At 37.3% G+C, this 25,726-nt stretch overlaps 1 protein-coding gene across 2 annotated transcripts in view; it reads right to left on the minus strand.

Annotated features, from left to right (window-relative positions):
• Window positions 1-25,726, minus strand: part of PARP8 (poly(ADP-ribose) polymerase family member 8) — a 189,829-nt gene that overhangs the window by 63,596 nt on the left and 100,507 nt on the right. For both annotated transcript variants that reach the window (XM_083355535.1, XM_083355534.1), the window contains exons 6-9: window positions 20,590-20,667; window positions 11,568-11,662; window positions 6,664-6,724; window positions 5,242-5,332 (exon numbers count right to left, since the gene is read on the minus strand). In XM_083355535.1, the coding sequence (XP_083211661.1) occupies window positions 5,242-5,332; window positions 6,664-6,724; window positions 11,568-11,662; window positions 20,590-20,667 (325 nt within the window). The remainder of the gene's footprint in view (window positions 1-5,241; window positions 5,333-6,663; window positions 6,725-11,567; window positions 11,663-20,589; window positions 20,668-25,726) is intronic.

The raw sequence follows: 25,726 nt of genomic DNA on the forward strand, positions 1-25,726 counted from the left end.
GTTCTGAGAGCAGCCACACCCCCTTTTGTACCCAGTGGGGTGTGGCTCAATGACTCAGCTAATCCCTGGCCCTCCTATTCTTCCTACACTGCTGTAAACACTTGGCCCTGCGTCTTTCTCGGGGGGGGTCTAGACATGAGTCATCTTCGCTAGACTGTATCTGCTGCAGCTGCTCAAGCTCCGTCCCAGCCTGGCTACTGCAGGGCTGCTCCTGTTGGCCTTCAGATAGAGATGGAGGTCTTGCCAGAGAGGAGGGCCCCGGAGAAGGAGGCCTTGCCAGAGAGGAGGGCCCCGGAGAAGGAGGCCTTGCCAGAGAGGAAGGCCCCGGAGAAGGAGGCCTTGCCAGAGGGGAGGGTCCTGGAGAGGGAGGCCTTGCCAGTTCCTCCCCATCATCCTCAGAGTCCTCTTCCTCAGGTAGGCCAGGCTCGGGGGTCGGGGCCACAACACCTGCAGAACTATGTTGGGGGAGGCGTTTGATCACTAAACTGGACAGGTTGCATTCAGACAGAGTGGCAGCAGAAGCCTCTCAACCAAAACCCCCAAGGGGGCTGCAAATGGGCGATTGGGTTTGGGCCAGGAACTATGGTCATGGGAATCTGTGGGTTCCTGCTCAAATTACCAAGGCATCCAGACCCCTGTCTTATGAAGTAGGGTTGGAGGGAGGGTGAGTTGTCAGACGACACATTGATCAGCTCAGGAAATGGTTTCCAGAACAGCCACTAATTGAGGACTGTATCCTAGGTCCTTCCCAAGGGCCTCAAACTTGCAGCCAAGCCAGTCCTCACATGGACTCTCAGGACTTTTCCTTCATAACTGAGGTGGAACCAGAGGGAGAAGTGGGGAGTCCTGGAATGCAACATGGATCCCCTGATGGAGCAAGCCATCCGAACTTCAGTAACCGCTGCGCCTACTCGGCTGATCAGTCTGACTCTGGGGTGGGCAAATCTGGAGAGGTCAGCCAGAGAGCATCTAATCTGAACTTCAGCAACTGCTGCGCCTACTCTGTTGATCAGTCTGACTCAGGTGGACCAACAAGGACAGGCCAGCCAGAGAGCATCTAATCCCCTTGACTTAGGAGCACAAAGGGACACAAGTCTACCCAGCCCACTGGGTAAGCTGGTAGACTACAAAGTCATTGGGACTCCGAGTCATTCCCCTAGGGCACACAAGCCTCCTTCATATCTTGCTGACTATGTTGTAAAATAAAGAACTCTAATATTGTGTATTGCTGTATGCCACTATACTACAGAAACTAGTGCTATGTTTTAACTGTGTAAGTATGCTATCCATGAAGCCTATTCATTCAGATATTGTTTAATCACGTTGTAACCTACATGGTTTTTTTTTTGTTCTATTACTTTTATTTTAGTGTATGGCTCTTGATAATTGCATTGAGACTAACTTATGTTAATATTGTTTGATCTAAGAGGGGAGGGGTGTTATGTACTGGGCTCAAAGTAATACCACATGGGTTGCTGGAGCAGCTAACGGCTCTCCAGCAACCCAGACTACAAGTCTCCAGAGCTACAATTGGCTATCCCTAGGTGGCAATGGTTGTTTCAAACCTATTGGCTGCCGCCTAGGGGCTAGACTATATATTGGGGCTAGTTGCAGCCATTTGCTCAGTACAGATTCTGCACGAAATAAAATATGAGTTTCCCTGTACTCAGCTACCTCGTCTTCATTCCTGCGCTAAAGAACCCGCTATTTAACAACAAGCTAAAGTTATGTATAATGGAAAGTACAGCTTGCATTCACATCAGCACCCTGATTATTATTTTTTCATCTTCTCTTCTAGGATGGTGTAAAGTTTAAAGAAAAGGACATGGGTGGGAGAGAGACATAGGTTTGATTTATGTGACTCCTGGACCACTTTCTCTCTTAGCCAACCTATTTCACAGGCTATCATTGTGGGGTTAATATATGGAGAGAACCTATGGAAATCTCCTTAAGCTCTTATTGGAATGGAGGGATATCAATAAAATATTTGTGTACTGGCTATACATTCATACCAATATTCACTGTAAAAGCAAGCAAAACTGTAAAGATCAGGAAGGCACTCCTGCATCAAATAAGATAGTCCTCTACTTACAACCGTTGGTTTAGTAACCATTCAAACTTATGGCACTGAAAAAAGGGACTTATGGCTGTTTTTCACACTTACGACCACTGCAGCATCTCCATGGCCATGTGATCAAAATTCAGACACTTGGAAACTGATTCATATTTATGACAATTGCAATGTCCCCGGGTCACATGATCACCTTTTGCGACCTTCTGATAAAGAAAGTCAATGGGGAAGCCAGATTAATTTAACAACTGTTTTTCTAACTTAGCAACTAGAGTGATTCACTTAAAAACTGTGGCAAGAAAGGTGATAAAATGAGGCAAAACTCATTTAACAACTGTGTTGTTTAGCAACAGAAATTTTGGGGTCAATTGTGGTTGTAAGTCAAGGACTTGTAATGCTCAAAAAAGAGAAAAGCTGAAAGTTTTTTTTAAACAAAGAAACAATAATTTAGACAGCTGATATCATCAAGGCAAATAAATGCATTAACGTTTTTCCAAAAGCTCTTCAGCTCCAGGACCTACTTATTTTCTATGTGATAGCATTACACAAAAACATTCAAATAAGAGCCTTGGTGGAGCAGTGGGCTAATGCCTCCTTAAGTAACACCAGCTGCCTGCAATTAGTGCAGGTTCGCATCCCACCAGGCTCAAGGTTGACTCAGCCTTCCATCCTTCCGAGGTAGGTAAAATGAGGACCCAGATTGTTGGGGGCAATTAAGCTGACTTTGTAATAATGCCGCTTGGGGTGTGTGTGTGTGAAAGCCCTAATAAGCTGGCATATACATAGAATGAAGGCTACTGCTAAGCTTGTAAGCCGCCCTGAGTCTTCGGAGAAGGGCGGGATATAAATGGAATTAAAAAAATAAATAATATTCCCAGGATCCCTAGAGCTGTTAGACCATCTTGAGGGACAATAATGAAGAAAACCCTTTCCTGATTCTTATTTAGTTCATTTCTCTAGCCACCCATCTCAGCCTGGGTGACTCTGGGAGACGAAAATTCTAAAATTTGGAATATCAATTTAGAATTCTTACTGCGAATGGGGAACATGCTATTGTCCACAATTTGTGGCTCCACTGGCCTTAGAAAAACACGCTAGCTTGTAATGTTTGAAGCAAAACAAACAAACACCAGTGGAGCTTTTAAGCTTTTATTAACCACTCTTGTCAGGCAGAAAGCCAAACAGGGGGCAATGTCCCTTCCAACTCTGTTATTCTGAGATATATATGCAACCAACAGCAGTGTTAGAATATACGCTAAGTTCTTAAAAGTCCCCTGCGTGATTCAACCATTCCCAAGAAGACAAATTAAAATAGAAAAGGCCTTCTGGAGGGTCAGAAGTTAGAAATTGTTTGTCTCATTATTTTATAGGAAGAGAGTGTGATGAAGGGAAAATGCCAGCTTCCTGTAAGTAAGCTTCAACTCCTGAGTCTAAGTCCCTGCAGATTCATGGATAGCTACAGTAAGTGCAAAGGCTGCTCTGTAAAAAGGGCATGTGTGTGGGTTGGAGAAAAAGGTAGAAGAAACAGCAGATACCGGAAAACAACAACCACCACAACAAGGAGAAGCCTGTGGAGGAAGCACCAGCTGGAATTATAGCTATCAAGGCCTGTATAAACAGACTCGCCTACATTTCTATGCTGTCTGGCTGAGATCCAGCTCATTTCGCGGGCACAAAATAGAACTGGTTCCTCATATTGGAAAGCGTTAAGAGGAAGGAGCCAGATGGGTTTTTGAGGCTGGAGGAACTACTGAAATATTTTTTAGGCCTCAAGGAACCCCTGTAGCTTCAGGCTCAAATATAGGCCAGGAATTACAAAATTATTTACTTATTTTTCACATTTATGACTGGCCTATCTCTCTAAAAGAGCGGTATAAAAAATGTTAAAATTTGAAACAGTACCTATAAATGTTGAAAATTTAGGAGGAGGCAAGAGAGATTGAATACTATTAAAATTAGTTAAAAGATGAGGGGAGGGCTTTCAGGGGACTAAACAGCCCCTTGGCTGCATGCTCCTCTGGGCTCCCCCCTCAAAGCTGCAGAGCCATGTTTTAACTTCTTTTCAGAAGTCCAGGACAGTGGAGGCGTGCTTCATCTCCAGGGGAAGAATTATACATCATTATATTAATTTCATGTGTAGGCTCATATATAGGCATTAACAGAGTTCTTAAAGTAAAAGTAAAGAATAACTTTTTCCTTTCCCTCACTCCTTACACCCTGCTCCCTGGCCTTTGTGGTGGCTCCAGCCACCACTGGTGCCCAAGCTGGCAAGCCCCGTATTTCCTGTGCTCATAATATAAATGAAGCGCCTAAGCTGCTGCGCCTGCAGAAAGGTAGGCATACACTGTTAAGGAGAGCTCCAGCATGGAGGCCCTGGTGGTGTCTCTCTTGCATTGTGGTCTCTCACCACCTGCTACTCAACCCTCCTTCCCTCTTGTCTCACTCCTTAGCTCATGCACATTTTGGCGGGCCATCCCAGTGTTGGAAGCTGGAGGGGTTTTGTTTGGCTTCTACTTTTTAAAAATAAATCATCTTCTTCCAGGGAACTATTAGTGACCTCTCACAGAAACCCAGGATGGATCTATGGAATCCTGGTTGAGAAGCCCTGGACCAGAGACTCCCAAGGAAGAGAAATGCCTTTATGCCAAAGTCTGAATGCCCGTTAAGTCTGTTGGCATAAAAGGAGGATAACAAGCCTCAAACTGCTGCAGCCTGACACATTTTCTTCTGCTTTGCTTTCTTTCTTTTTTTTAAAAAAAGTGAGTTTATTTTTGAGTTCTTGGTTAGGACTGCTGACACTCCAAAGAGTCTGTCTTGTTTTCAATCCCAACACTGAATTCTTAAGGCTCTCGGGAGAATAAACTATAGCAGGTTTTCTACATCTTTGTAGAGTCCTCTGTTTGTTTTCTTTCACTAACAAGCCAGCTCCAGACTTCCTTCTCTACAAGGGACTTCAAATAACAAAGAGACGACTATTGAAATTTAACTAGAAGACCACACAAAATAATGAAGTTCCCAGTTTTCTTTATTAACAATCTATTCTTATCGTTAACAACCCAACCTGTTTGGTTTTCAAAGAGAAGAATTATGTACCACCTATGAAAGATCATTCTAAATACATAGATGTCCTTATGAAGATATTATACAGGAGAAAGACAAATGTAACTTACCAGGTCCATTTAAGTATTGTGTGAGTGAACAGTGCAAACGCACAATTATAGGCTCTGTGCGGATTACATCCCAGGCCACTGCAATCTCTTCCTGAATGAAGAGCACAACAGAACCTGTTAGCCATTATCAGCAAATTTACACTGGACATAGTTTTTTTGGCAGTTGGCAAAGGAAATGAAAGTGTTCACCTAAGTTCCTTTCTAAACTGATTGGCTAAGCCATGTTTGATATCAGCTGTTATCTAATATACAAAAGGTCAGTAGTAGAACTAAATTGGGACTTGAACAAGAATTAGCTCTGCAAGTGGAAAGAAATGCCAAATTTGCATGGTCATAATAACATATAAACTTTGTTCTGGAAGATTTGGTTTTCTAAGCTTCCAGAAATGAAACCAAAATTCAACCACCATCTTTTACACCATCTGTACATATATTCATTGGTACATACATCCTTTGTATGTAATAGGTTCCAAGTTCTTTTTTTAGGCATCCCCAAATTGGATTGAAAAAAAACCATGCTTGTGACATTAGAAATCACTGAAAAGTGACAGTGTGCAACCTTCTTGAACAGGTAACTTAATGCTTGGCAGGTAAATAGGAGAAAGATACAACCACACTTGTTGGCAGGGATTCCATTTTCCTCTGAGAAAAGATTTTTTTTTAAAAAAATGTTATGTTTAGTCTATCTGAAGGCTTTGATACACTTTGTGTATAATTTCCACCTGGCTATGTTGACAGTACAGGATCCTATCACAGATTTTTACTCATCACCTTCAGAGGTGGGTCTGAGGGCCACAAAATATGGGCTCAGGAGCTGCACTAGAGATTGGTCATCTGAGGTATAAGCAGGTGATAATAGATAAAATAACTTTCATCAGGAATGTGTAAATCAGTATAAATCCAATCTATTTTGCAATCCACGTTTTCATAAAGTAGTATTTTTAAAATCAATTCTCTACTACACCTTCTTAATAAGGATAATGCAGAACTATTATTCTTTATTACATACATTCTCCATGTAATCTTTTATTCTCAAGAACACAACTATCCTGTTTTTGTACAGAACTTTTACAAACCTTCAGAGATGCTTTCTTTTTCAGGCACAACTGGGAAAATGTTTTTATCCAATGAAATTAGCTGATCGTAATTCAAGGTGTGTCGCATTGGGCTTAGTTGAGGCAGATCTCACAAATGTGTTTCCAAAGAAATCTAGGGCATATTGCTTTTATAGGAATTTACCTTTGGAAATCAGTCTGCAAATATTTCCACTGAAAACAGAAAGACATTCTTCCCAATGCAAGAAAAAATTATGAAGTTAAAAAAGGGGTAACTGCCTGTAAACAGTTGACTTCATATCCTGCTGAAAGACAGAGACAGTTGCTTATCAACCTTCATTATAAGCCTTGTTATTAGTTTACTTACATCAAGAAAGCTAACATCAATATGCAGATCAATATCTACATCATCAATGGCTCCATATTCCCTGAAAGGAAAAAAAAAAACTTACATTATATCTAAATCTTGATACTTTTAATCATCCTTCCCAAGCTAATTGGCTATCTGAAGAGCAGTTTGAGCAGAAGAAACTGCTCTTATAATAGTGAAAGAATTTTGATTTGCCAATAGATTAGGATAAATATTTTTTTAGTGATAGAATGAATGTTAAGTATGCTACAGATTCCCTATTCAGTTTAGCAAAACCTTGAAGAGTGCATGCTAGTGAAAATAGACAGGATTTGACTAGATAAACAAACAGTCGACCCTAAAGTACACAAAGAATAAATAAGCAAATAGCACAGTCAAGCTTCTCTCCCAATAAAGAAGCTTTGAAAAAATTATAGTGAATGTATAGTATATGGAAATGTGATTTCATTGAATTCAATATTTGCTTAATAATAAAATGATATAAGAGAATATTTGTAGTTCAGGGTGAACTGTAGGGTCCTTGGTGCTCTGTAAGCTTAGTTGTTTTCCTACAGACATTTCATTATCAAACTAGGTGACATCATTAGTGCAGTTATGATGTTATCTAGTTTGGTAATGAAAGGTTAATAGATATCAAGCAAATGTAATTACTTTTTCAAGGTCATCAATTATAAATATTGTTTAAGCTCATTTGAAGAACCAACGTTGTATTCCCACAGACTTTTCATATATAAGAAAACTGTACTTCAGAAATTATGAGAAATCTTACAGAAAAAAAGAATAAAAATATTTTGGTTCTAATGCATGCTTAATGATGGCAAAGAATTTATCCTCTAAAATGAATCTGGGTGGAACCAACAGTTTTGTTATTCTGTCAAAAGAAAGAAAGATTAGGTTTTCTAACTTCCCTGACAACAATTTTATCTATGATTTTCTATAAAGTTGTTCTCCCATAAGAGACACAGTGGCTCAGTGGGTTAGGACGCTGAGCTTGTCGATCAGGTCGGCAGTTTGGTGGGTCGAATCCTGAGTGCTGCGTAACAGAGTGAGCGCCTGTTACTCGTCCCAGCTCCTGCCAACCTAGCAGTTCGAAAGCACGTAAAAATGCAAGTAGAAAAATAGGGACCACTACGGTGGGAAGGTAACAGCGTTCTGTGCGCCTTTGGCGTCTAGTCATGCCGGCCACATGACCACGGAGACGTCCTCGGACAAGCACTGGCTCTTCGGCTTTGAAACGGAGATGAGCACCAGCCCCTAGAGTCGGAAACGACTAGCACACACGTGCGAGGGAACCTTTACCTATATTCTCCCATGGACACTGTCCAGTATTCGACAATTGCTATAATACCTTTCTTTTATATGTAAGAGAAAGCACAGGCTTTCTCTTAACTAGGCTGCAAACTTCTTAAATTGCTAAATTCATTTAGAATAACAATGTGCAGCAAACACATTCCTTTTCCATCTACATCTTATGAAAAAGACAATGCTTTTGAAATTTCATTTAAAGAAGGAACGTTGATAAAAATTTCATGGATGGTCTTCTTGCACTTATTATAAATAGAAGGCCAAAGTTTGTCCGTGTATGTGTGTGTGTGTGTGTGTGTTTGTGTGTGTGTGTGTGTGTGTGTGTGTGTGTGTAAGTATCCAGTTCATCTTTGTGCAATGATCCCTCTGGCAAGCTGCAGCGTTCCTGGTTTCCTCTTGTTCACTCATAGCCAAGAGAAGACACCATAAGCAGACTCTGATTCTGACTCTGTGTGTGTGTGTGTGTGTGTGTGTGTGTGTGTGTGTGTGTGTGTGTGAAGGGAAATTATGATATGTTGATAGATAGGGAATATTCAAAAGAAATTCTCAAACTCCCCCCAAATAAGGTAGAAAAACACCTCCTTCATAAAATTTTGAGTAGTTGCAGGGCAGTTTTTGGCACAGCATTAATTTTGAATCTTCTTAATTTAGGAATATCCAAAAAAATTTCCAATAAAAAAATGGCTCGCCTATTCCCAAATATCTGCCCTAGTTGTAAAACACTCGTGAACCAAAACTGATTAAGCAGAGAGTATAGACTATCTTCTCCTCCCCAGAATTTTGTTTTATTACTCCAGATTACTTTGGTTTTCTAAACATGCTTCCAAATCAATCACTGGCTGTCAAAAAAGACGTGTATAGGCCATGTAGAGTCCAGACTCATTCTTGTAAATACAGATGTGGCTAGAAACTGGCCTTTTATTTTGCAACATTTCAGCTTCTCATTTATTTCTTGTAATAATAAAAAAGCCCAGTAGTGCAGAGAGTCTGATAAGCCCCAAGAAAAAGCAGTTCCTTGCCCATCTCTTGTCAAAATATAAATATATTATGTTATGGGGCTATGTTATGGCAGTTGAAAAAGCACTGCATGTTATTGATTGATGAGTTGGAATGGAAAGTGGGAATGAGGACTCCTATGAAGGTGACCCTGGTTTAATTTACAGTGATGTCCCAGTTGCCAGACTAGGTTATGGAAGTTGGAGACTAGCCATAAAGCTGAGAGTAAAAATCAATCAGTATTCAAGGGAGCATTTTTTTGTCCACCAAGGAAGTTAAAACACACTCAACAGTTTGCACACAAGAGAGGGTTTTTCTTTTTTTAAAAAAGAAAGTAATGCTTCCTCATTTATTTGTTCCAAGCCAGAAGCAGCCATCTTTCTAATGAATAGATGATAGATAGATAGATAGATAGATAGATAGATAGATAGATAGATAGATGATAGTTAAATTTACTTTCATAACTGCAAACCCAAAGGGAGCTTATTATGAAGCTATGTAGAGCTTTTCAACCATAGCTGTTATCCGGATATGCAATTAAATGATTATCTTATTCATTTCCTCCTTGGACTTTAATCTCCAACATTCTGCATACTCAATGAATTTCCACTTAATTCAAACAGCATTTAAGGAAAATATTTTTCCCTGTACATATTGTCAAAGGAACTGGAATGTACACTCGCAATTCAATTTACATGTCACTGAGCAAATGAAACAAATGAATGTTAAAGTATCTTTTGCTTCACTGTGGGTCTGGATAACTGTAGAGAGTGCAAATGAAATAGCCCCAGAAGGTTATATTCAAAAACTGACAAAGCATTCAAATTAAGAGAAAGACAAGGCTGTAATCTGCAATAACATTATACCTAGAATCCTAGTGAAGACTGGTCCATAAACTATAAACTGATCCATAAAGATTAAATGCCACATAAAGCAAGTGCAAAAAGTCGGATGGTCATTATTCAAGGGAGTTTTGGCAATTACAATGACCACTTTTTCCCTGGCAATGATTTATTTTGATTGATTCCTGTGGAATACAAGTATGCAATTCAGTTCATGAATAAATGAATGTACTGTACTATCAAGATTCTGGGCCAGTCTATACATAAGAGTTACCAGTTGCTGCAATCATATGAAATAACACTTGGTTAAAGGAAGAAAGCCAGTAATATATCAGCCTATGACAGTATGCTGAAGATGTTAGGCAGGAATTGGAACTGAAGGTACAATCCTAGGGATGCATATTACAGGGAGGAAAAAAAATCACTGTTAAACTTTACATTCATGACAGTTGAACTACAGCCTCTAATAGGTTCAGGAAGTACTGCCAATTTCATGAAATGTTAGTCAGCATCACTTACAGGAACACAATTTCCCTTTCTATCTAAATCTATTTAGGATTGTGGCTTTAAGAAAATAATTTAACTGCGATTAATATGTTTAGAAATAATGAACTGACTCACCTAAGTTGGCAGTGAAGTTAAAAAGAACGTTTTAAGTATGTTTAATTGTTAAAAATAAGAATTAAAAGCGTTTATAACACTCATCACCTAATTCAACTTTTGCTCTTTAAATAATCTCATTATTCCAGTAAATAATCCAAGGTATGCCTCTGAAAAAAAGATTTATCATAGAAGCCTAGAGCCAGCAATTAGGACTTTTGTGTAGTTACTTTCAAATTTAATCACCTATTTTTTTAAAAAAAATGAAGAAAAATACCAATGTTCTAAGCAGCAATGAATATCTAAATCTTGTTACTATAACTGCTTCCCATAATGCTTTGATGCACAAACAGTTTGAGGCATTGTGGGACATTTAAATGGATTTTAGAAAAGTTCTGACTTTTGCCCAGAATTTCTCCAGGCCTGCAACCAGTTCTGCCTATATTGATTTGACTATTTTCCATTAGAATGGCCAAATAGAAAACATTCTGTTTGAATGACTGCCTGGTTCAATTTCAGTGTAACTTAAAAGAAAATCAGGGCTTTGCAATGTGTTTTAAGATAACATCTACATCACCTAGTTAGAATTTTCCTTACGAAGAAAAGAGAATTACATTGCTATTTAATTATAATTACATTTTTCTTTTTTACTTGTTTAATGCAAATGGCTGTCCATCTCATAGCTAGATTTGTATGTTCATTCTTTAGTTTTTATCAGATTTATGATGACATACTTTCTCTTTTTTTGTCAAAATATAAGTGTTTATCCATACTTTTCCTTTCTTACATAGATATTCTTAATATTGAAAGAAAAAAATGAAAAAGAGCTAACACTTAACATCTGAACTAATTGAAAGGATGAAGTCATTTAATAAAGGAAACCAAGGGTTTGAGTGGACTCATTAGTCAAACTAATCATACTTGAATGTATTGTGATTTATTGGGACAACACAATGCATGTATCAATATATTAATGATTTAAACTAGCTCAAATTGAATCAGGTTTGGAGACTCAGACAGAATTGATTCAGATTTCTGAGTCAGAAAAAAATTGGGAATTCTTTTGAATCAATTTGAACAAACCAATTTGGACACCCCTGATAGGAATGTGGGTAATTCAATGGATAGGTAATTGAATAGAGAAATAGACACACCAACCTGAGAGATACTGCATTTGGCCCATAGATTTCTCTTACTGCTGCCAAGTCAGCTTCCAGCTGTGGGTGTTTGTGAAGTTCTCCATCATAACTAACCTGCAGAGGAATGGGGAGTAAGAAAGATTTTCTTTTAAGGTATCACAAATTGAGTACCAAAGGGAGGTTTTTCTTCCCCAATGTCTCACTTTCCTTTTCAGGGCCTTGTCCAAACATAAAATTGCCTCCTGGTAAAAAGGGAAGACACCTAATTCTGCTGAATGTGCTTTTCCCATTGAGAACTCATTTTTGCTATATGGTGTCTTAGAATTTAAGTCCTGCCCTGAGAAACCCCCACTGGATTTCTTAGTAGATGAAGCCAAAATGTTAATTCTGTTTCCATCAGCACTCAGCAGGAAGAGTATAAAAAAACATATCTTTACTATTGCTGCTCCTGGCAAAATTGTTATTCAGACTTATGCAATCTGTCAACATGGTAATTGCATTTAGTTCTCATAACAAACAAGGACATCTAATCTTTGACTATCTTCATGTAATAGGTATAAACCAAGATAGCATTTAAGTACTCATTGTTAAAAAAAATAATCCTACATGGAGATGTTATATAAATGTTTCAAAAATTATTGTATTTCTTCATTAAAAGGCCAGAACAGAAAAGATTAGTACTGAGAATGCATAACATTGATATAATTTGTTGTTCAGTTACAGCACAGTATACCACATGGATTCCAGTTTCTTTTAATTTGTATTTATTAAATTACTACATCTATGTTACTAAATTTGTTTATACTTGTGAAGAATCACTTCTTTATGCATTTCTTTATTATATTCTCTTTTTCTTTTTTCTGCACTTTTTCTTTTTTTCTCTTTTTGTCTCTTAAGTTTAGTTTGTATTAATTTTTACTATTAGCATCAAAATTCTTAATAAAACTTATATTTAGAAAATGCTTAGTGTTAACAAATTGCATAATTGCATAATCTACAACTAACTGTCATACATCAACAATATCCCAGGCAGTCGTTCATACTTCTACTTTGTGTAATATTACTTATACCTAATAAATTTATTTCATAAATATGCTGTTAGCCAGTGCCAAATTACCATTCATGATTTCATCTTATAGTTGATGTTCAGGATGAATGTATGCCAAGAAAACCTTGAATAAGATTTCTTTAAATACCAAGCTATTGGCATCTGAGTAGGAGACTTATATGGTATAAATAGTTCTGACTGAAGGCAAAGACTATCAAATGCTGAAGTTGTTATCTAATGATAGAATTAAGCATTATCACTGTGCTGGTGCACTTTTTCCTTAGCTAGAGACCATTTCTTCGCACTTACTCTATAGCAGACATGTCAAACACAAGGCCCGGGGGCCGGATCCGGCCCCCGAAGTGCTTTCATGTGGCCCGCGAAGCCATCCTGTAAACAGTGAGGGAACGGCCCCCGCTGCCTTGGCCCTGGCCCAGAGACCCTCCTTCTGCCAGAGACCCTCAGATCTGTCCCACTCCTGCCCAGGACCCCATAGGCACCCTTGATGCGAACGATGTAGAGCTGGCCACGCCCACCCAGTAGGCCATATGCACTCTAGCCACGCCCACCCAGTAGGCCACGCCCACCCAGGCCACACCCACCCGGCCCCCTGAGGGCAACCGCAATGCTGATGCGGCCCTCCATGAAATTGAGTTTGACACCCCTGCTCTATAGCAACATTAAAAATGTGCATTGATTTTATTGGAGTCTGAATGTTTACCTTTTAGATTCATTTGCACATTCCTTTAGGCTTTGTTGAAGCACTAGGTATAATGAAAGATCTATACAGTTGAATGGTAAATTGCAAAACTCCAGACTGCAATGGGGGGGGGGGGGACTAGCAAGTTATTTGAAGAATTAAACAGTTGTGAACAACTGACAGCTGTCAACAACTCTGCAGTATCCTATTTTACAAAGCGACTTGATTTACTGTCGGCCATGGAACTCAATAGAATGCATCTGTCCAAGTAAAAGATTTCTCTATAAGTATAGTGTATCTGGTTTTATTCACACTGAATTTTGATTCCCAAGGACACCTACACAGAAGGATACATTACCAGCTTTTAATATATTTTCCTCCGTATGCATGCTTGAATCCTTGTTTCTGTTGAGTGTTTCTAATCTTTATATCTTGCCTCTCCAGGGGTTCAAGATGCTATATCTAACAACCTGCACGTTACCTCTGCCCTCCGCAACAGTAATAACCATGAGAGTAGGTGGGGCTGAGAAAAAACAATTAGCCCAAAGTGTCTATGGAGATTCTTGGTTATGGTTGTCCCAAACATTGTCAGCTGAAGCTTCTTGGATGAGAAGTGAAACATTTTCAAAGGAAAAAAAAAAACTAAAAATCTCCAGTTGCCTTATGGAAAAGCACCTTAGGGAAAACTGTCCCTGTCAGGACCCACCCCAAACCACGTCTTAGGAAGACAAAAACTCTTGGAGTCATTTCTAGTCCAAAAGGAATCTTTACTAGGACATGCTTGGTTGTGGGAATACAAGACAGGACTTAGTATTGTTTTACAAATTGAAATTTTATAAAGGGTACCCGGTTCAACCCCGCTTCCCTCAACCCCATTTGGTCAGCCCTCATCCTTCTGCTTCGTGTCATCCCTTTCGTGGGGAAAAAAAGGAACTTTGAATCTTTATGGTTATTGCCTTCTTCCTCTCCAGAATTAAAAGAAAACACAAGCCAGATGCCTTCTTCTCTAACCCTCCCTTTTGATCCCCCCAGTTCAAAAGGTTTCCTTGGTCTTTGAAATAACCTAAGGCAGGCTGAATCCACATATGCTCCTCCTTCCTCGGGAGATGGCAGAATCCAAATGGGGGGGGGATAATGTTTTAAACATACATTTATGAATGTGATATGAATGGATTCTGACAGTCCCAAAGACATCTAATAGATTGCTATGGCTAAAATGAAACTGAATCTGGGTCTCCCTGGTTCTAATTCCACACCTTACCTACTGCACATCTCTGTAGTGTGGAACTGAAAGAAAAGATCTGTTGCATTTAAGAATGCCCAGTTGAGCATTCAAAACATGAAGAAAAATGCATGGTTTCATATGAAAGCCATGTCAGAGACTTTCTGACATAACAATTCAATTGTGTAAAAGTACAGCAGGACCAGTTCAATGGTGGCAAATGCAAAAAAAGAAACAAATACAGTCTCTCTCCATGTGTACGGAGACATAGGGAATACAGTAGCAGCAACTTTGAATGATGGATTCCTACATGTATTCTTAGGTAGATCTAAAGAGAGGCACAACAATAATGTTAACATTTTTTTGGGGGGGGGGGTCTGGGCAAATGCAGTTTTGCTTTCATTTCCAGAAACATTATCACAATGAAAAGTGAAGTACTCAGAAAGATAAAAGATATGGCTGAAAAGATTGTACTTAAAAGTAATGAGCCATTAAATTGAGACGTGATATAGATTTCTGGTTCTCGTTTGTGAAGAACAAAGCATTTTTCTCTGTAAAGCTGTACAGGTGTCTAGCAGAAGAAACAAAACTATCAAAGCTCAAAGCTGTTTTCTTTCTCACCATCTCTACCTTCTAATCTTTGAACTGATCGCAACCATTCATCTCTGATTATCCAGTTCCATTAACTAAAAGCACAACACTTATTTAGTGAGAAAGATTAATGGATCCATCTATTTCTATTCCTTATCACTTTTATTTGGCTTTGTTCTTAGATCCATTCAAAGCCATTTCTGCATTAATTATAATTTTTAGTATACATTTAAATTGATGATTATTTATGTCCATTGGTCAATACATTTTTACAGATTACACTAAACTGGCAGAAATAGCCAACACCCCAGAAGACAAGCTCAGAATCCAAAAAGAACTTGAACAATGGGCCCTATCCAACAAAATGAATTTTAATGTGAAGAAAAGCAAAAGTTTTACATTTAGGCAGGAAAAATCAGAAGTTTAAGTACAGATTAGGTGAGACCTGACTCAAAAACAGTAACTGTGAGAGGAACCTTGGAGTCCTAGTGGATGATCACTTGACTATGAGCCAGCAGTGTGCAGCAGCAGCCAAAAAAGCTAATACAATCCTGGGTTGTATAAACAGAAGCATAGAATCAAGATCACGCCAAGTATTAGTACCGCTTTATAAAATGCTAGTGAGACCACATCTGGAATACTGCAACCAATTTTGGTCATCATACTACAAAAAAAGATGTTGAGACTTTGAAATAAAATCAGAGAAAAGTAACTAAGATGATCAAAGGCATGAAACTAAAACATACGAAGAACGGCTGCAGGACCTGGATTTGGCTAGTCTAAAGAAAAGAAATAGGCGTGACATAATAGCAGTATTCTAGTATTTGAGGGGCTGCCACAAAGAAGAGTAGGTCAAATTATTCTCCAAAGCACCAGAGGGCAGGACAAGAAACAATGGTTGGAAACTGATCAAAGAGAGAAGCAACCTAGAATTAAGGGGAAACTTCCTAACAATGAGGACAATTAACCAGTGGAATAGCTTGCCTTCAGAAATCACTTGAGGTTTTTAAGAAGAGACTTCTTGCCTGAAATGGTATAGGTTGTCCTGCTTGAGCAGGGGGCTGGACTAGAAGACCTTCCAAGGTCCCTTCTATTCTGACAATTCTATTCATTTCACAGGATGCAATACTATAGCAGTTATAAAGGTATAAATGATGATAAAAATTATATTACAGGAATTAATTTGAAAAGTGGGCCTGGAAAGTTATTTTGGCAGAATTCTGAGTGACAGGGCACAAGAGTAAAATAGTGATAGCAGAATATTGGAAACATGATCAGGCTTCATATTGTGAGATGCAGACAAAACTTTTGCATTTTTGCATTTTAGTGGGTCACGGAGAAAATGTATGACTATGAAAAAATATACTGAACATTTGCTGAATAGGGAAAAAAATGCATGGTAAACGCCTTGGAGTATTGAATGCTTGGTGTGAATAAAGAATTGAAAGTTCAATGCTGAATTCAATAAGAACAATAGAGGGTGTGTGTTTACAAATTAAATGCTTAGCAAATGTTTCACACAGAACATAAAATAAACCAAAGCTATTAACTAAGATGACTAAAGGCCTGGAGACTAAAACATATGAAAAACAGCTACAGGATTTAGGATTGGCTAGTCTAGAGAAACTAAGAACTAGGGGAGGCATGATAGTAGTATTCCAGTATTTAAGAGGCTGCCACAAGGAGGAGGGGGTCAACCTATTTTCCAAAGCACCAGAGGGCAAGACAAGAAACAATAGATGGAAACTAATCAAGGAAAGAAGCAACCTGGAATTAAGGAGAAACGTCCTAACAGTGAGGACCAGTAGAATAGTTTGCCAACAGAAATTGTGGGTGCTTCATCACTGGAGGTTTTTAAGAAGAGACTGAATAGTTGTCCTCGTAGACAATCACTTAAATATGAGCCAGCAGTGTGCTGCAGCTGCCAAAAAAGCCAATACAGTGCTAGGCTGCATTAACAGAGGGATAGAATCAAGATCACGTGAAGTATTAATACCACTTTACAATGCCTTGGTAAGGCCACACTTGGAATACTGCATCCAGTTTTGGTCACCACGATGTAAAGAAGATGTTGAGACTCTGAAAAGAGTACAGAGAAGAGCAATAAAGATGATTAGGGGACTGGAGGCTAAAACATATAAGGAACGGTTGCTGGAATTGGGTATGTGTAGTTTAATGAAGAGAAGGACTAGAGGTGACATGATAGCAGTGTTCCAATATCTCAGGGGCTGCCACAAAGAAAAGGAAGTCAAGCTATTCTCCAAAGCACCCGAAGGCAGGACAAGAAGCAACGAATGGAAACTAATCAAGGAAAGAAGCAACCTAGAACTAAGGAGAAACTTCCTGAGACGCTGTGAATGCTCCAACACTGGACGTTTTTAAGAAGAGACTGGACAGCCATTTGTTTGAAATGGTATAGGGTTTCCTGCCTGAGCAGGGGGTTGGACTAGATGACCTCCAAGATCCCTTCCAACTTTACTATTATGATATGATTATGATATAGGGTCTCCTGCTTGAACAAAGGGCTGGACTAGAAGACCTCCAAGTTCCCTTGAAGCTATATTCTATTGATTTCTGATTGATTTCTTTGTCTGATCTCCCTTTAGTCATTTATTATCGGGTAAATGTGCAAGGAATGTTTACAATGATGTTGGACATATGTTGGTTGGGGACTTGTAGTTTTGGTTGGTTGAGCATGTACTTTTATATACAAATCATGACATGTTGCTGCATGAAAATATGAACGTTTTGTACTGAGTGTTAAGACTACATGACACTATGAGCAATATGGATCTAAAAATGAATATATCAAATAGCAAGGTAGTTGTGATTGCAAGTGAAAATGGAGTGAATGTTATGGGAGGAAAATGAGATCAAGTAGGTAAGTTTTATGTGTTGTAAAAAAATATTTACAAAGGTGAGAAAATAGATAATAGAATAGGCTACTAGACTGTCTTGTGAAGAATGATAGCTATGTGTAAGAATGTACTTTATTAAATGGAAGTGAAATTTGGTGTGCCAGGAGAAATTTAAATGCAGCAGGAAGTGGTTATTTAAGAAGTGTGTGTGTGTGTGTGTGTGTGTGTGAGAGAGAGAGAGAGAGAGAGAGAGAGCGAGGAGAGGTAGGGTCAAGAATGAATAGGATGATAAATGAAGGTGGATTGAATACAAAAATAAGTGATCAGTTTGAAAGAAGTACTCTGAGGTGGTTTGGTCACATAGGCAAAATGAATTATGATCAGGTTTTAAAACACTGAATGGCATGAAAATAACATAAGAAGACTAAGAAAATTGTGGTTTCATTAAGTTGTGGTACTGAGAGCAATTTAAGGATAAGGAAAATCTTAGGATGATTTTCAAGGATAGAAAGGTATAAGGAGTGCTATAATGAATGATGTTGGTATAAACTAGATTTAATCAGATTTCCTTTCCTTTTATCTCTTATATTTAATTTATTTTGCTCATTACTCCATATGGTTTTTCTGAGTTTTATATAACATTGCTCACCCTGAAAAAGAATACCATGAATATGCAGGCAAGTATCTGTCTAATCAAGAATCTCACTGAATTTAATGGAATTAACTTCCACATAAATAAATATTACTATCCTGTAAGTGTCTGTTAATAATATTATAATATTTAATAATATAATGGGGTATGATTTCTATGATAGACACTGTTTTAAAATAGACACTTCTAAGTTACATGCCTATAAAATGCACACATGACATCAAAATTTTGGGAAAGCTGAGGAGCCCAAAGGACAATTATGTATGTTTTTATTTTATTATATTCCGTTTACATACAATCCTGATAGAATTAAACCCAATTAATTCATAAAAAATTCCTCAAGCATTGTTGGAGATAAGCATACATTTAATTTCCCTTCTTTCTTTTGGCAATTGTTTTGTTCTTTTAATCTTATTTTTTAAGCATTGAATAACCTTGGTGGGTAAGTTCATTAATAAACTATGTATACCACAACTTTCCAAAAAGTAAGTAGCCCCAAAGGAAATTCTTAGAAATAGCAGAAAGGTAGGCTCAAACAGCAGCCTACTAAGAAAAAAAATCTATAAAAATATTGTTTCAATTGACTTCTGAAGATTTGGGGTATGTTGAATCTCTTGAAATGGACAAAGCCTTCACTATCTGATGCCTCTACTGAAAAGTATCTTTACAAACATGTACGTGCAAAGTACAAGACACAACAGATTTTCTTCTACAAAATAAAATAAATATATTCAGGAATTTGTAGGGGGGGTACTCCTAATGATGTCCAGATCCCTACAATCATGGAACAAGAGACTCTGAATAATGCTTCTCTGAATATTATTTTGTCATCCTGTGGTTCTTTGTATGCCACTTGTTAACATCTACAAAAAGTTTTGGAATTTGTTCCTAAGCTGAAATGTGATGGTCAATATATGAATTATTAGAAATGTATATTGACATTTTAAGATTCACATCACCTTCAAAATCACCTTTGGCTGATTTTTGATTAATAAATGTTATTTAAATGGAAAGTAGGCTTCCCTAATTTTTGATCACATTCCTAACATGCACATATTTTAACAGTAAAAATCAAAAGCACTCAAAAGTGTAAATATCACAACAGTAATCCAATTCACATTATCAACACTCTACCCCAGGGGTGTCAAACTGCCAGCCTGTAGGCTGGATGCGTCACAAGAAAACCACGCCCACCCCATTGCCGGCAATGGGGGGAAAGTTCCAATATGTTGCACGACGTCAAGTTTGACATGTCTGCTCTACCCTTTAGAAAGCAACATGAGGACCAGCAAGCGTCTGGGATGGTAGCTGGCTGAAGTTGTAGTATAAAATCTTTGGTTGGAAATAGATTTTCTTTCACCACTATAAGCAAACAAACACAAAAGTGCAATTCTGTAATACAGAATAAAAATATAAATAGGAATTAAGAAGCTAGTTCAGAACAAAACCAAGACTACAGGTTTTTGCACAAACTGCATAAGCCTCATTAGTCATGAACAATGACAATCTGAGTATGGCAGTGATGCAATTAATTTTAAATGATAATTGAAATCCAGTTTGGATTCCCTCTTAAGTTCATCTTTACCATATAGCAGATTCTGGGAATTTTTCTTATGGCCACAGAACTACTGTTGCTTTTAGTATTTGAAGACAATTTCTAACAGCTGGAAATTCTACTAAATTGCTAGCTGTTTTCAGAAACACTTTCTAATATAAATGTATTTTCCTAAAGCAAGAATAAGCAATGTACATTCATTTGGACTACAAATCTAACAGTTCTGAAGTGGCAGAATAACGTGAGCTATTATGGAAGTTAGAGTCCACCTTCATTGGAAAGATTATCTGTTATTGTGTAATAGTAAGAGGAAAAAAAGAGAACTGCAGAGTAGGATATGAAGACTATCTATCTTATAATGTATAGATTTGATATTGTATTTAAATTCCATCTGGGTGACTGATGACCCGTTTACCTGCCCTCCATAGTAAAACTCTTCTGAATCATTGTCTCCTTCTGAATCTTCTTCAACCACATTACTGTGTCTTGATTCCTGATTAGAGAAAAAAAAGAAGAACTCAGAGGATTTTTCTGTTTGAAAAGATCTACACAATACTCCAGATTCAAAAAAATAAAATAAAATTCAAAGTATGCAGCACTATAGCTGTAGCCCTTAAATCAATCATATTTTCTTCCAGAATTGCATGGCAGCTGCTCTATCTATAAATTACTTCCATTTTTCTAGTAATTTTCACATTCTATAATCTAAGAGGTAGGTAGAGACAGAATCAAAAACAAAGACAGAGGTACATAACTCTAATCAAAGTTTGTTCATGAGCTATACTTGATCAGCAATAATCCAGCCATTCAGATGACAATGTGTGATAGTATGTAGGAATGTCTTTGAGGAATGAGGGGAAGAAGATACTTCCTAGGGATCAAACAGACAAGAAGGGGAAGAGTCTGCAGTTGCTCAATGGTCACAGAAAAAAAAACATAAGAAGGACCCACCCTATTTAATCAGGCTGTAAAAGGAGATGACTTGCAAGATTCTTTTAATGTAGTCCTACATCAAAGCAGAATTGCCTCATCTGCTTGTGTTTCTTATCTGCTTTACCTGGAGGGCTGCTTTACCTGTTGTTACTTATGTGTCAATTCTTTGAACTGTTTAGATCAGGAGTTGTAAACTGTTTAATGCAAGAACAATTGAGCAGTGGCTCGGTTATGAGATGATGTCATTGAATAAGAAGCTTATCAGGTACAGAATTGAGGGGCTGCACTTTATAAAAGTAATAATAGATACTGTAAGGCCAACACATTCATTTGGACCAGTTATGCTGCCAAAATTGGTCATTTGCCACTTTTAACGAAGCAATCTTAGGATAATTTGAGTGGTGCTTGCAGCTATACAGTATATGTCCTGTGGATTACCCACCCCTTGTTTAAATGATCCCACCTGTTAAGCAGTTGAGATTAAGCAGTATGTCCTATCAAAAACTTGTCTGGATTACCACTCCACAACAACACAAATTGTATTTTAATGTAGGAGAACTAAGGAGAAACATTTATGTTGAATAAAATCAAATATCTTCATAGCCATGACTTGATAGGGTAGTTTGGATCCAAAGACTAAAATGAATGGCTATGAAATCCAGAATAAACTAATACTTCTTACAAACTAAAGAGTTTGACTTGCAGGAATTGTCTGAATGTACTAAGGAACACAGTCATATAAAACATTTTGCTGTAGTTCCTGGATCCCTTTCAAAAGTTGTTCCCAAATTGTACATTTTAATGTTAAGAAGCATAAGATCATTAAATATATAAAGTCATACAATTCAATTTGAATTAATTTAATATTTGTCCAGACTCTGCCAACTTTCTTGAATACTGTGATCAGCCTGCTACACAAAGACTAAAGGCTCCCAAGTAATTTTTTTACCAAGATAGATGAAAAAAAATCTGTAGGTCAGGGTTGAACTGTGGAGTCCTTACTGTACTCCAAGCTTGGTTGTTTCCTTGTAGAAGTTTCATCAAGGTAAACACCCTTGATTTTAACTATATTTGCCTTTAATTAAATTTAAATTTAATTATCCTGTTTGCACACTTCTTTTTCCAGAAAGGAACATTAGCAACCTATTCAAAGGTTTTAGGAAAACATTCTTTATACTACTAGCTATTAAATTAGAAAGAACATTTTCTGGGTCTACAATGTTCCTTCCATTACTGAATATGTAAAGGGAGTGCTTATTGGCTGGTGTCCACAACTAACACAACTAACACAACTAACATGAGACAGGTATAAAAAGATTGAATTGCAAAAATATGAGCAGTCTCATTTCTTCTGAAATTCTTCGGTAAGAATAAAATACAATGACTGTAACCACAGGAAGAAAAGCTTTAAGGCTCATTTATTTTCCATGGCCTTCTGCTGAGTTGTGCTTTTTATAGAATTGTTAATGATTGTGACTGCAACATTTTGGATTCTTAAAATATTTTAGGCATGAAAAGTTTGTTTTCTTGTTACATGTGTATTTTTATTAACTCTAATCTTCATATTATTATTTTTTTATTATTATTATATTTTTATACTGCCCTTCTCCCGAAGGACTCAGGGCGGTGCACAGGGCAATAAATACAAAACAGGATACAAAAGTTAAAAGCTATTAAATAAATGTCCAAGGTTAAAACAATAATTAAGACGTATTAAAACCCCAACCCTAACCCATCAGACCAGGTCAGATTGCTCAAATAGATACGTTTTTAGATCACGCCAGAAGGAGCGAAGGTCGGGGGCTATCCGGAGCTCAACCGGCAAGCGGTTCCATAGGTCTGGCGCACCCACAGAGAACGCTCTCCCCCTGGGGGCCACCAATCGACATTCTTTGATCGGAGGCACACTGAGGAGGCCCTATTTGCAGAGTTTTTATCTTTTGAAGGCTTTTTTTCCACCAGAAAAGATGGCTTAATTTTAATAAATTAAAACTTATAAAATTAAAATAGCCAAGTAACATATTTTGCATACTTAATGGTAAAATCTTGGAAGGAAAATATGTTTCTATTCATTTCTATTGAAATATTACTAATTAACATGTTTTAGATACTTCCAGATAAAATGACTGTTACATCTTACCAAATAATACGTAAGGCAATGAAATTTGTTGGCAGAGGTTGGTGATGGCCACCACTATCAGAAATAAATTTATGAATTTGTGCAGAAAGATTTAAGCAAAAAACGACTGTTGGTCACAAGGACTTTTTTTTCACTCAAGATCACAGATGCCTTTCATTACCAGTTGATAGGGAACAAGAAATATGAACTTGTCTCTAGCTGACAGATCTTTTACAGGCACCTACTTGAGTCTAGGTCTTTGATGTACAATTTCAGTGATTTCGTAACACCATTTTCATCTATTTTTGGATCATGCAGCCTTACTTACAACAAAACTGTCAAGTGTGGACATACTTTTTTTTTATTAAAGAGTTTTTCAAAAACAAAATTTTACAATATATCCCCAAATCCCTCCCACCCCAAACCCACCCACTTCCCCCCCACTTCCCAGAGCTAAATACAGGATTATAGTTACAATAATCATATTCTAAATAAAAAATATGCATAATATACAATTAACCAAATTCATAATGTGCTTTAACTCCCCTTTAACAACTACAAACAAAGTACCAATAACAATATCCCACTAAAATCTACTCATAAGCTAAATGGAACTTTTTAGTCCCATATTTGTTCTGAATATAATTTATCTATCTCCTCCAAACTGAAATATATCTTTCCTGTGAATGATCTTTCAAATAAGCAGAAATCTTAGACATTTCTGCAAGATTTGAAACTTTAAACACCCATTCTTCTATAGTGGGCAAACTATCCTTCTTCCAATATTGTCCCACCAGGAACCGTGCTGCTGTTATCATATTCAACATCAAATTAGTTTCTTTAACATCACAATCTACAACAATACCCAATAAAAATAATTGCGGAGAAAACTTTATCTTTCTCTTAAAAATCTTTTGAATGTTCCACCAAATTTTGATCCAAAAAGCTTTTATGTTTTTACAAGTCCACCACATGTGAAAATAGGTAGCTTCTGAACTACCACATCTCCAACATTTAGACTGTAAATTAGGATACATGTTGGACAACTTCTTGGGATCCAGATGCCATCTATAAAACATTTTATAAAAATTTTCTCTTAAGTTTTGAGCCTGAGTAAATTTAACATTTCTGACCCAAATTATCTCCCAGGTGTCCAACAAGATTGGTTCCTGAATATTTTGTGCCCACTTTATCATACAGTCTTTAACCAATTCCGTTTCCGAATCCAATTCAATTAAAGCATTATATATCCTCTTTATATGTGCACAATTTAAATCTCTAATTTGTTTTACTAAATTTTGATCTGTAATTGTGATGCCAACCTTTTGATCTAACTTCCACCTAGCTTTCAATTGGGTATATTGAAACCAAGAGTAACTTATATTTTCTTGTCTTAACTCCTCTAATGATTTAAGTTTGTATCGTTGATTCCAAAGGAGGATCAAGACCTTACTCAACCTAAAAATTATAGACCTATATCGCTTTTAAATACAGATTACAAGATTTTTGCTAAAGTATTGGCTAGTAGATTAATGCAAGTTTTGAAACAAATGATTCATAGTGATCAATCGGGATTTATATCTGGGAGGTATATGAAATATAATGTAAGACAAATTGTTAACTTGCTTGAATATTTGGATAAGAACAACCAAGTCTCTGCAGCATTGATATTTTTGGATGCAGAGAAAGCCTTTGACCAATTGAATTGGCAATTTTTATTAAGAGTTGTTGAGGAGATGAATTTTGGAGAAGGTTTTCTACATGCTATTAAAGCTATATATATACAACAAACTGCACAAATTATAGTTAATGGGGGATTAACAGAGACTTTCAAAATTGAAAAAGGTACAAGACAGGGTTGCCCCCTATCACCATTATTGTTTGTTCTAACACTAGAGATTTTATTAATTAAAATTCGAGAGTCCTCTATGATAAAGGGAATCAAAATAAAACAGAATGATTATAGACTGAGAGCTTTTGCTGATGACTTGGTTGTGACAGTATCCCAACCGTTACAGTCGGTTATAGACTTGATGGAAATTATAACTCAGTATGGAAAGGTTTCTGGGTTTAAGGTGAATAGTAATAAGACTAAGATATTATCCAAGAACTTATCTATGAGTGAAAGGGATATGTTATCTAAATTAACAGGTTTTGAAATAGTGAAGAAGGTTAAATATTTAGGAGTATATATTGCGGCCTCAAATGTAAAATTGTATAAGAATTATTATGAAACACTATGGTTGAAGGTACAAAGGGACTTAAATAATTGGAAAAAATTACAATTATCATTACTGGGAAGAATTGCAGTTGTTAAAATGAATGTTCTACCAAAGTTTCTCTTTTTGTTTCAAATGATACCTATATTGAAAAAGGATGCCAACCTTGATCAATGGCAGAAGGGTATTAACAAATTTATCTGGGCGGGGAAAAAACCAAGAGTTAAATTTAAGATTTTACAAGATGCCAGGGAAAGAGGGGGACTCAAGGCGCCGAATTT

This window comes from Vipera ursinii, assembly GCF_947247035.1.
Source record: "Vipera ursinii genome assembly, chromosome: 2".
Classification (NCBI taxonomy): domain Eukaryota; kingdom Metazoa; phylum Chordata; class Lepidosauria; order Squamata; family Viperidae; genus Vipera; species Vipera ursinii.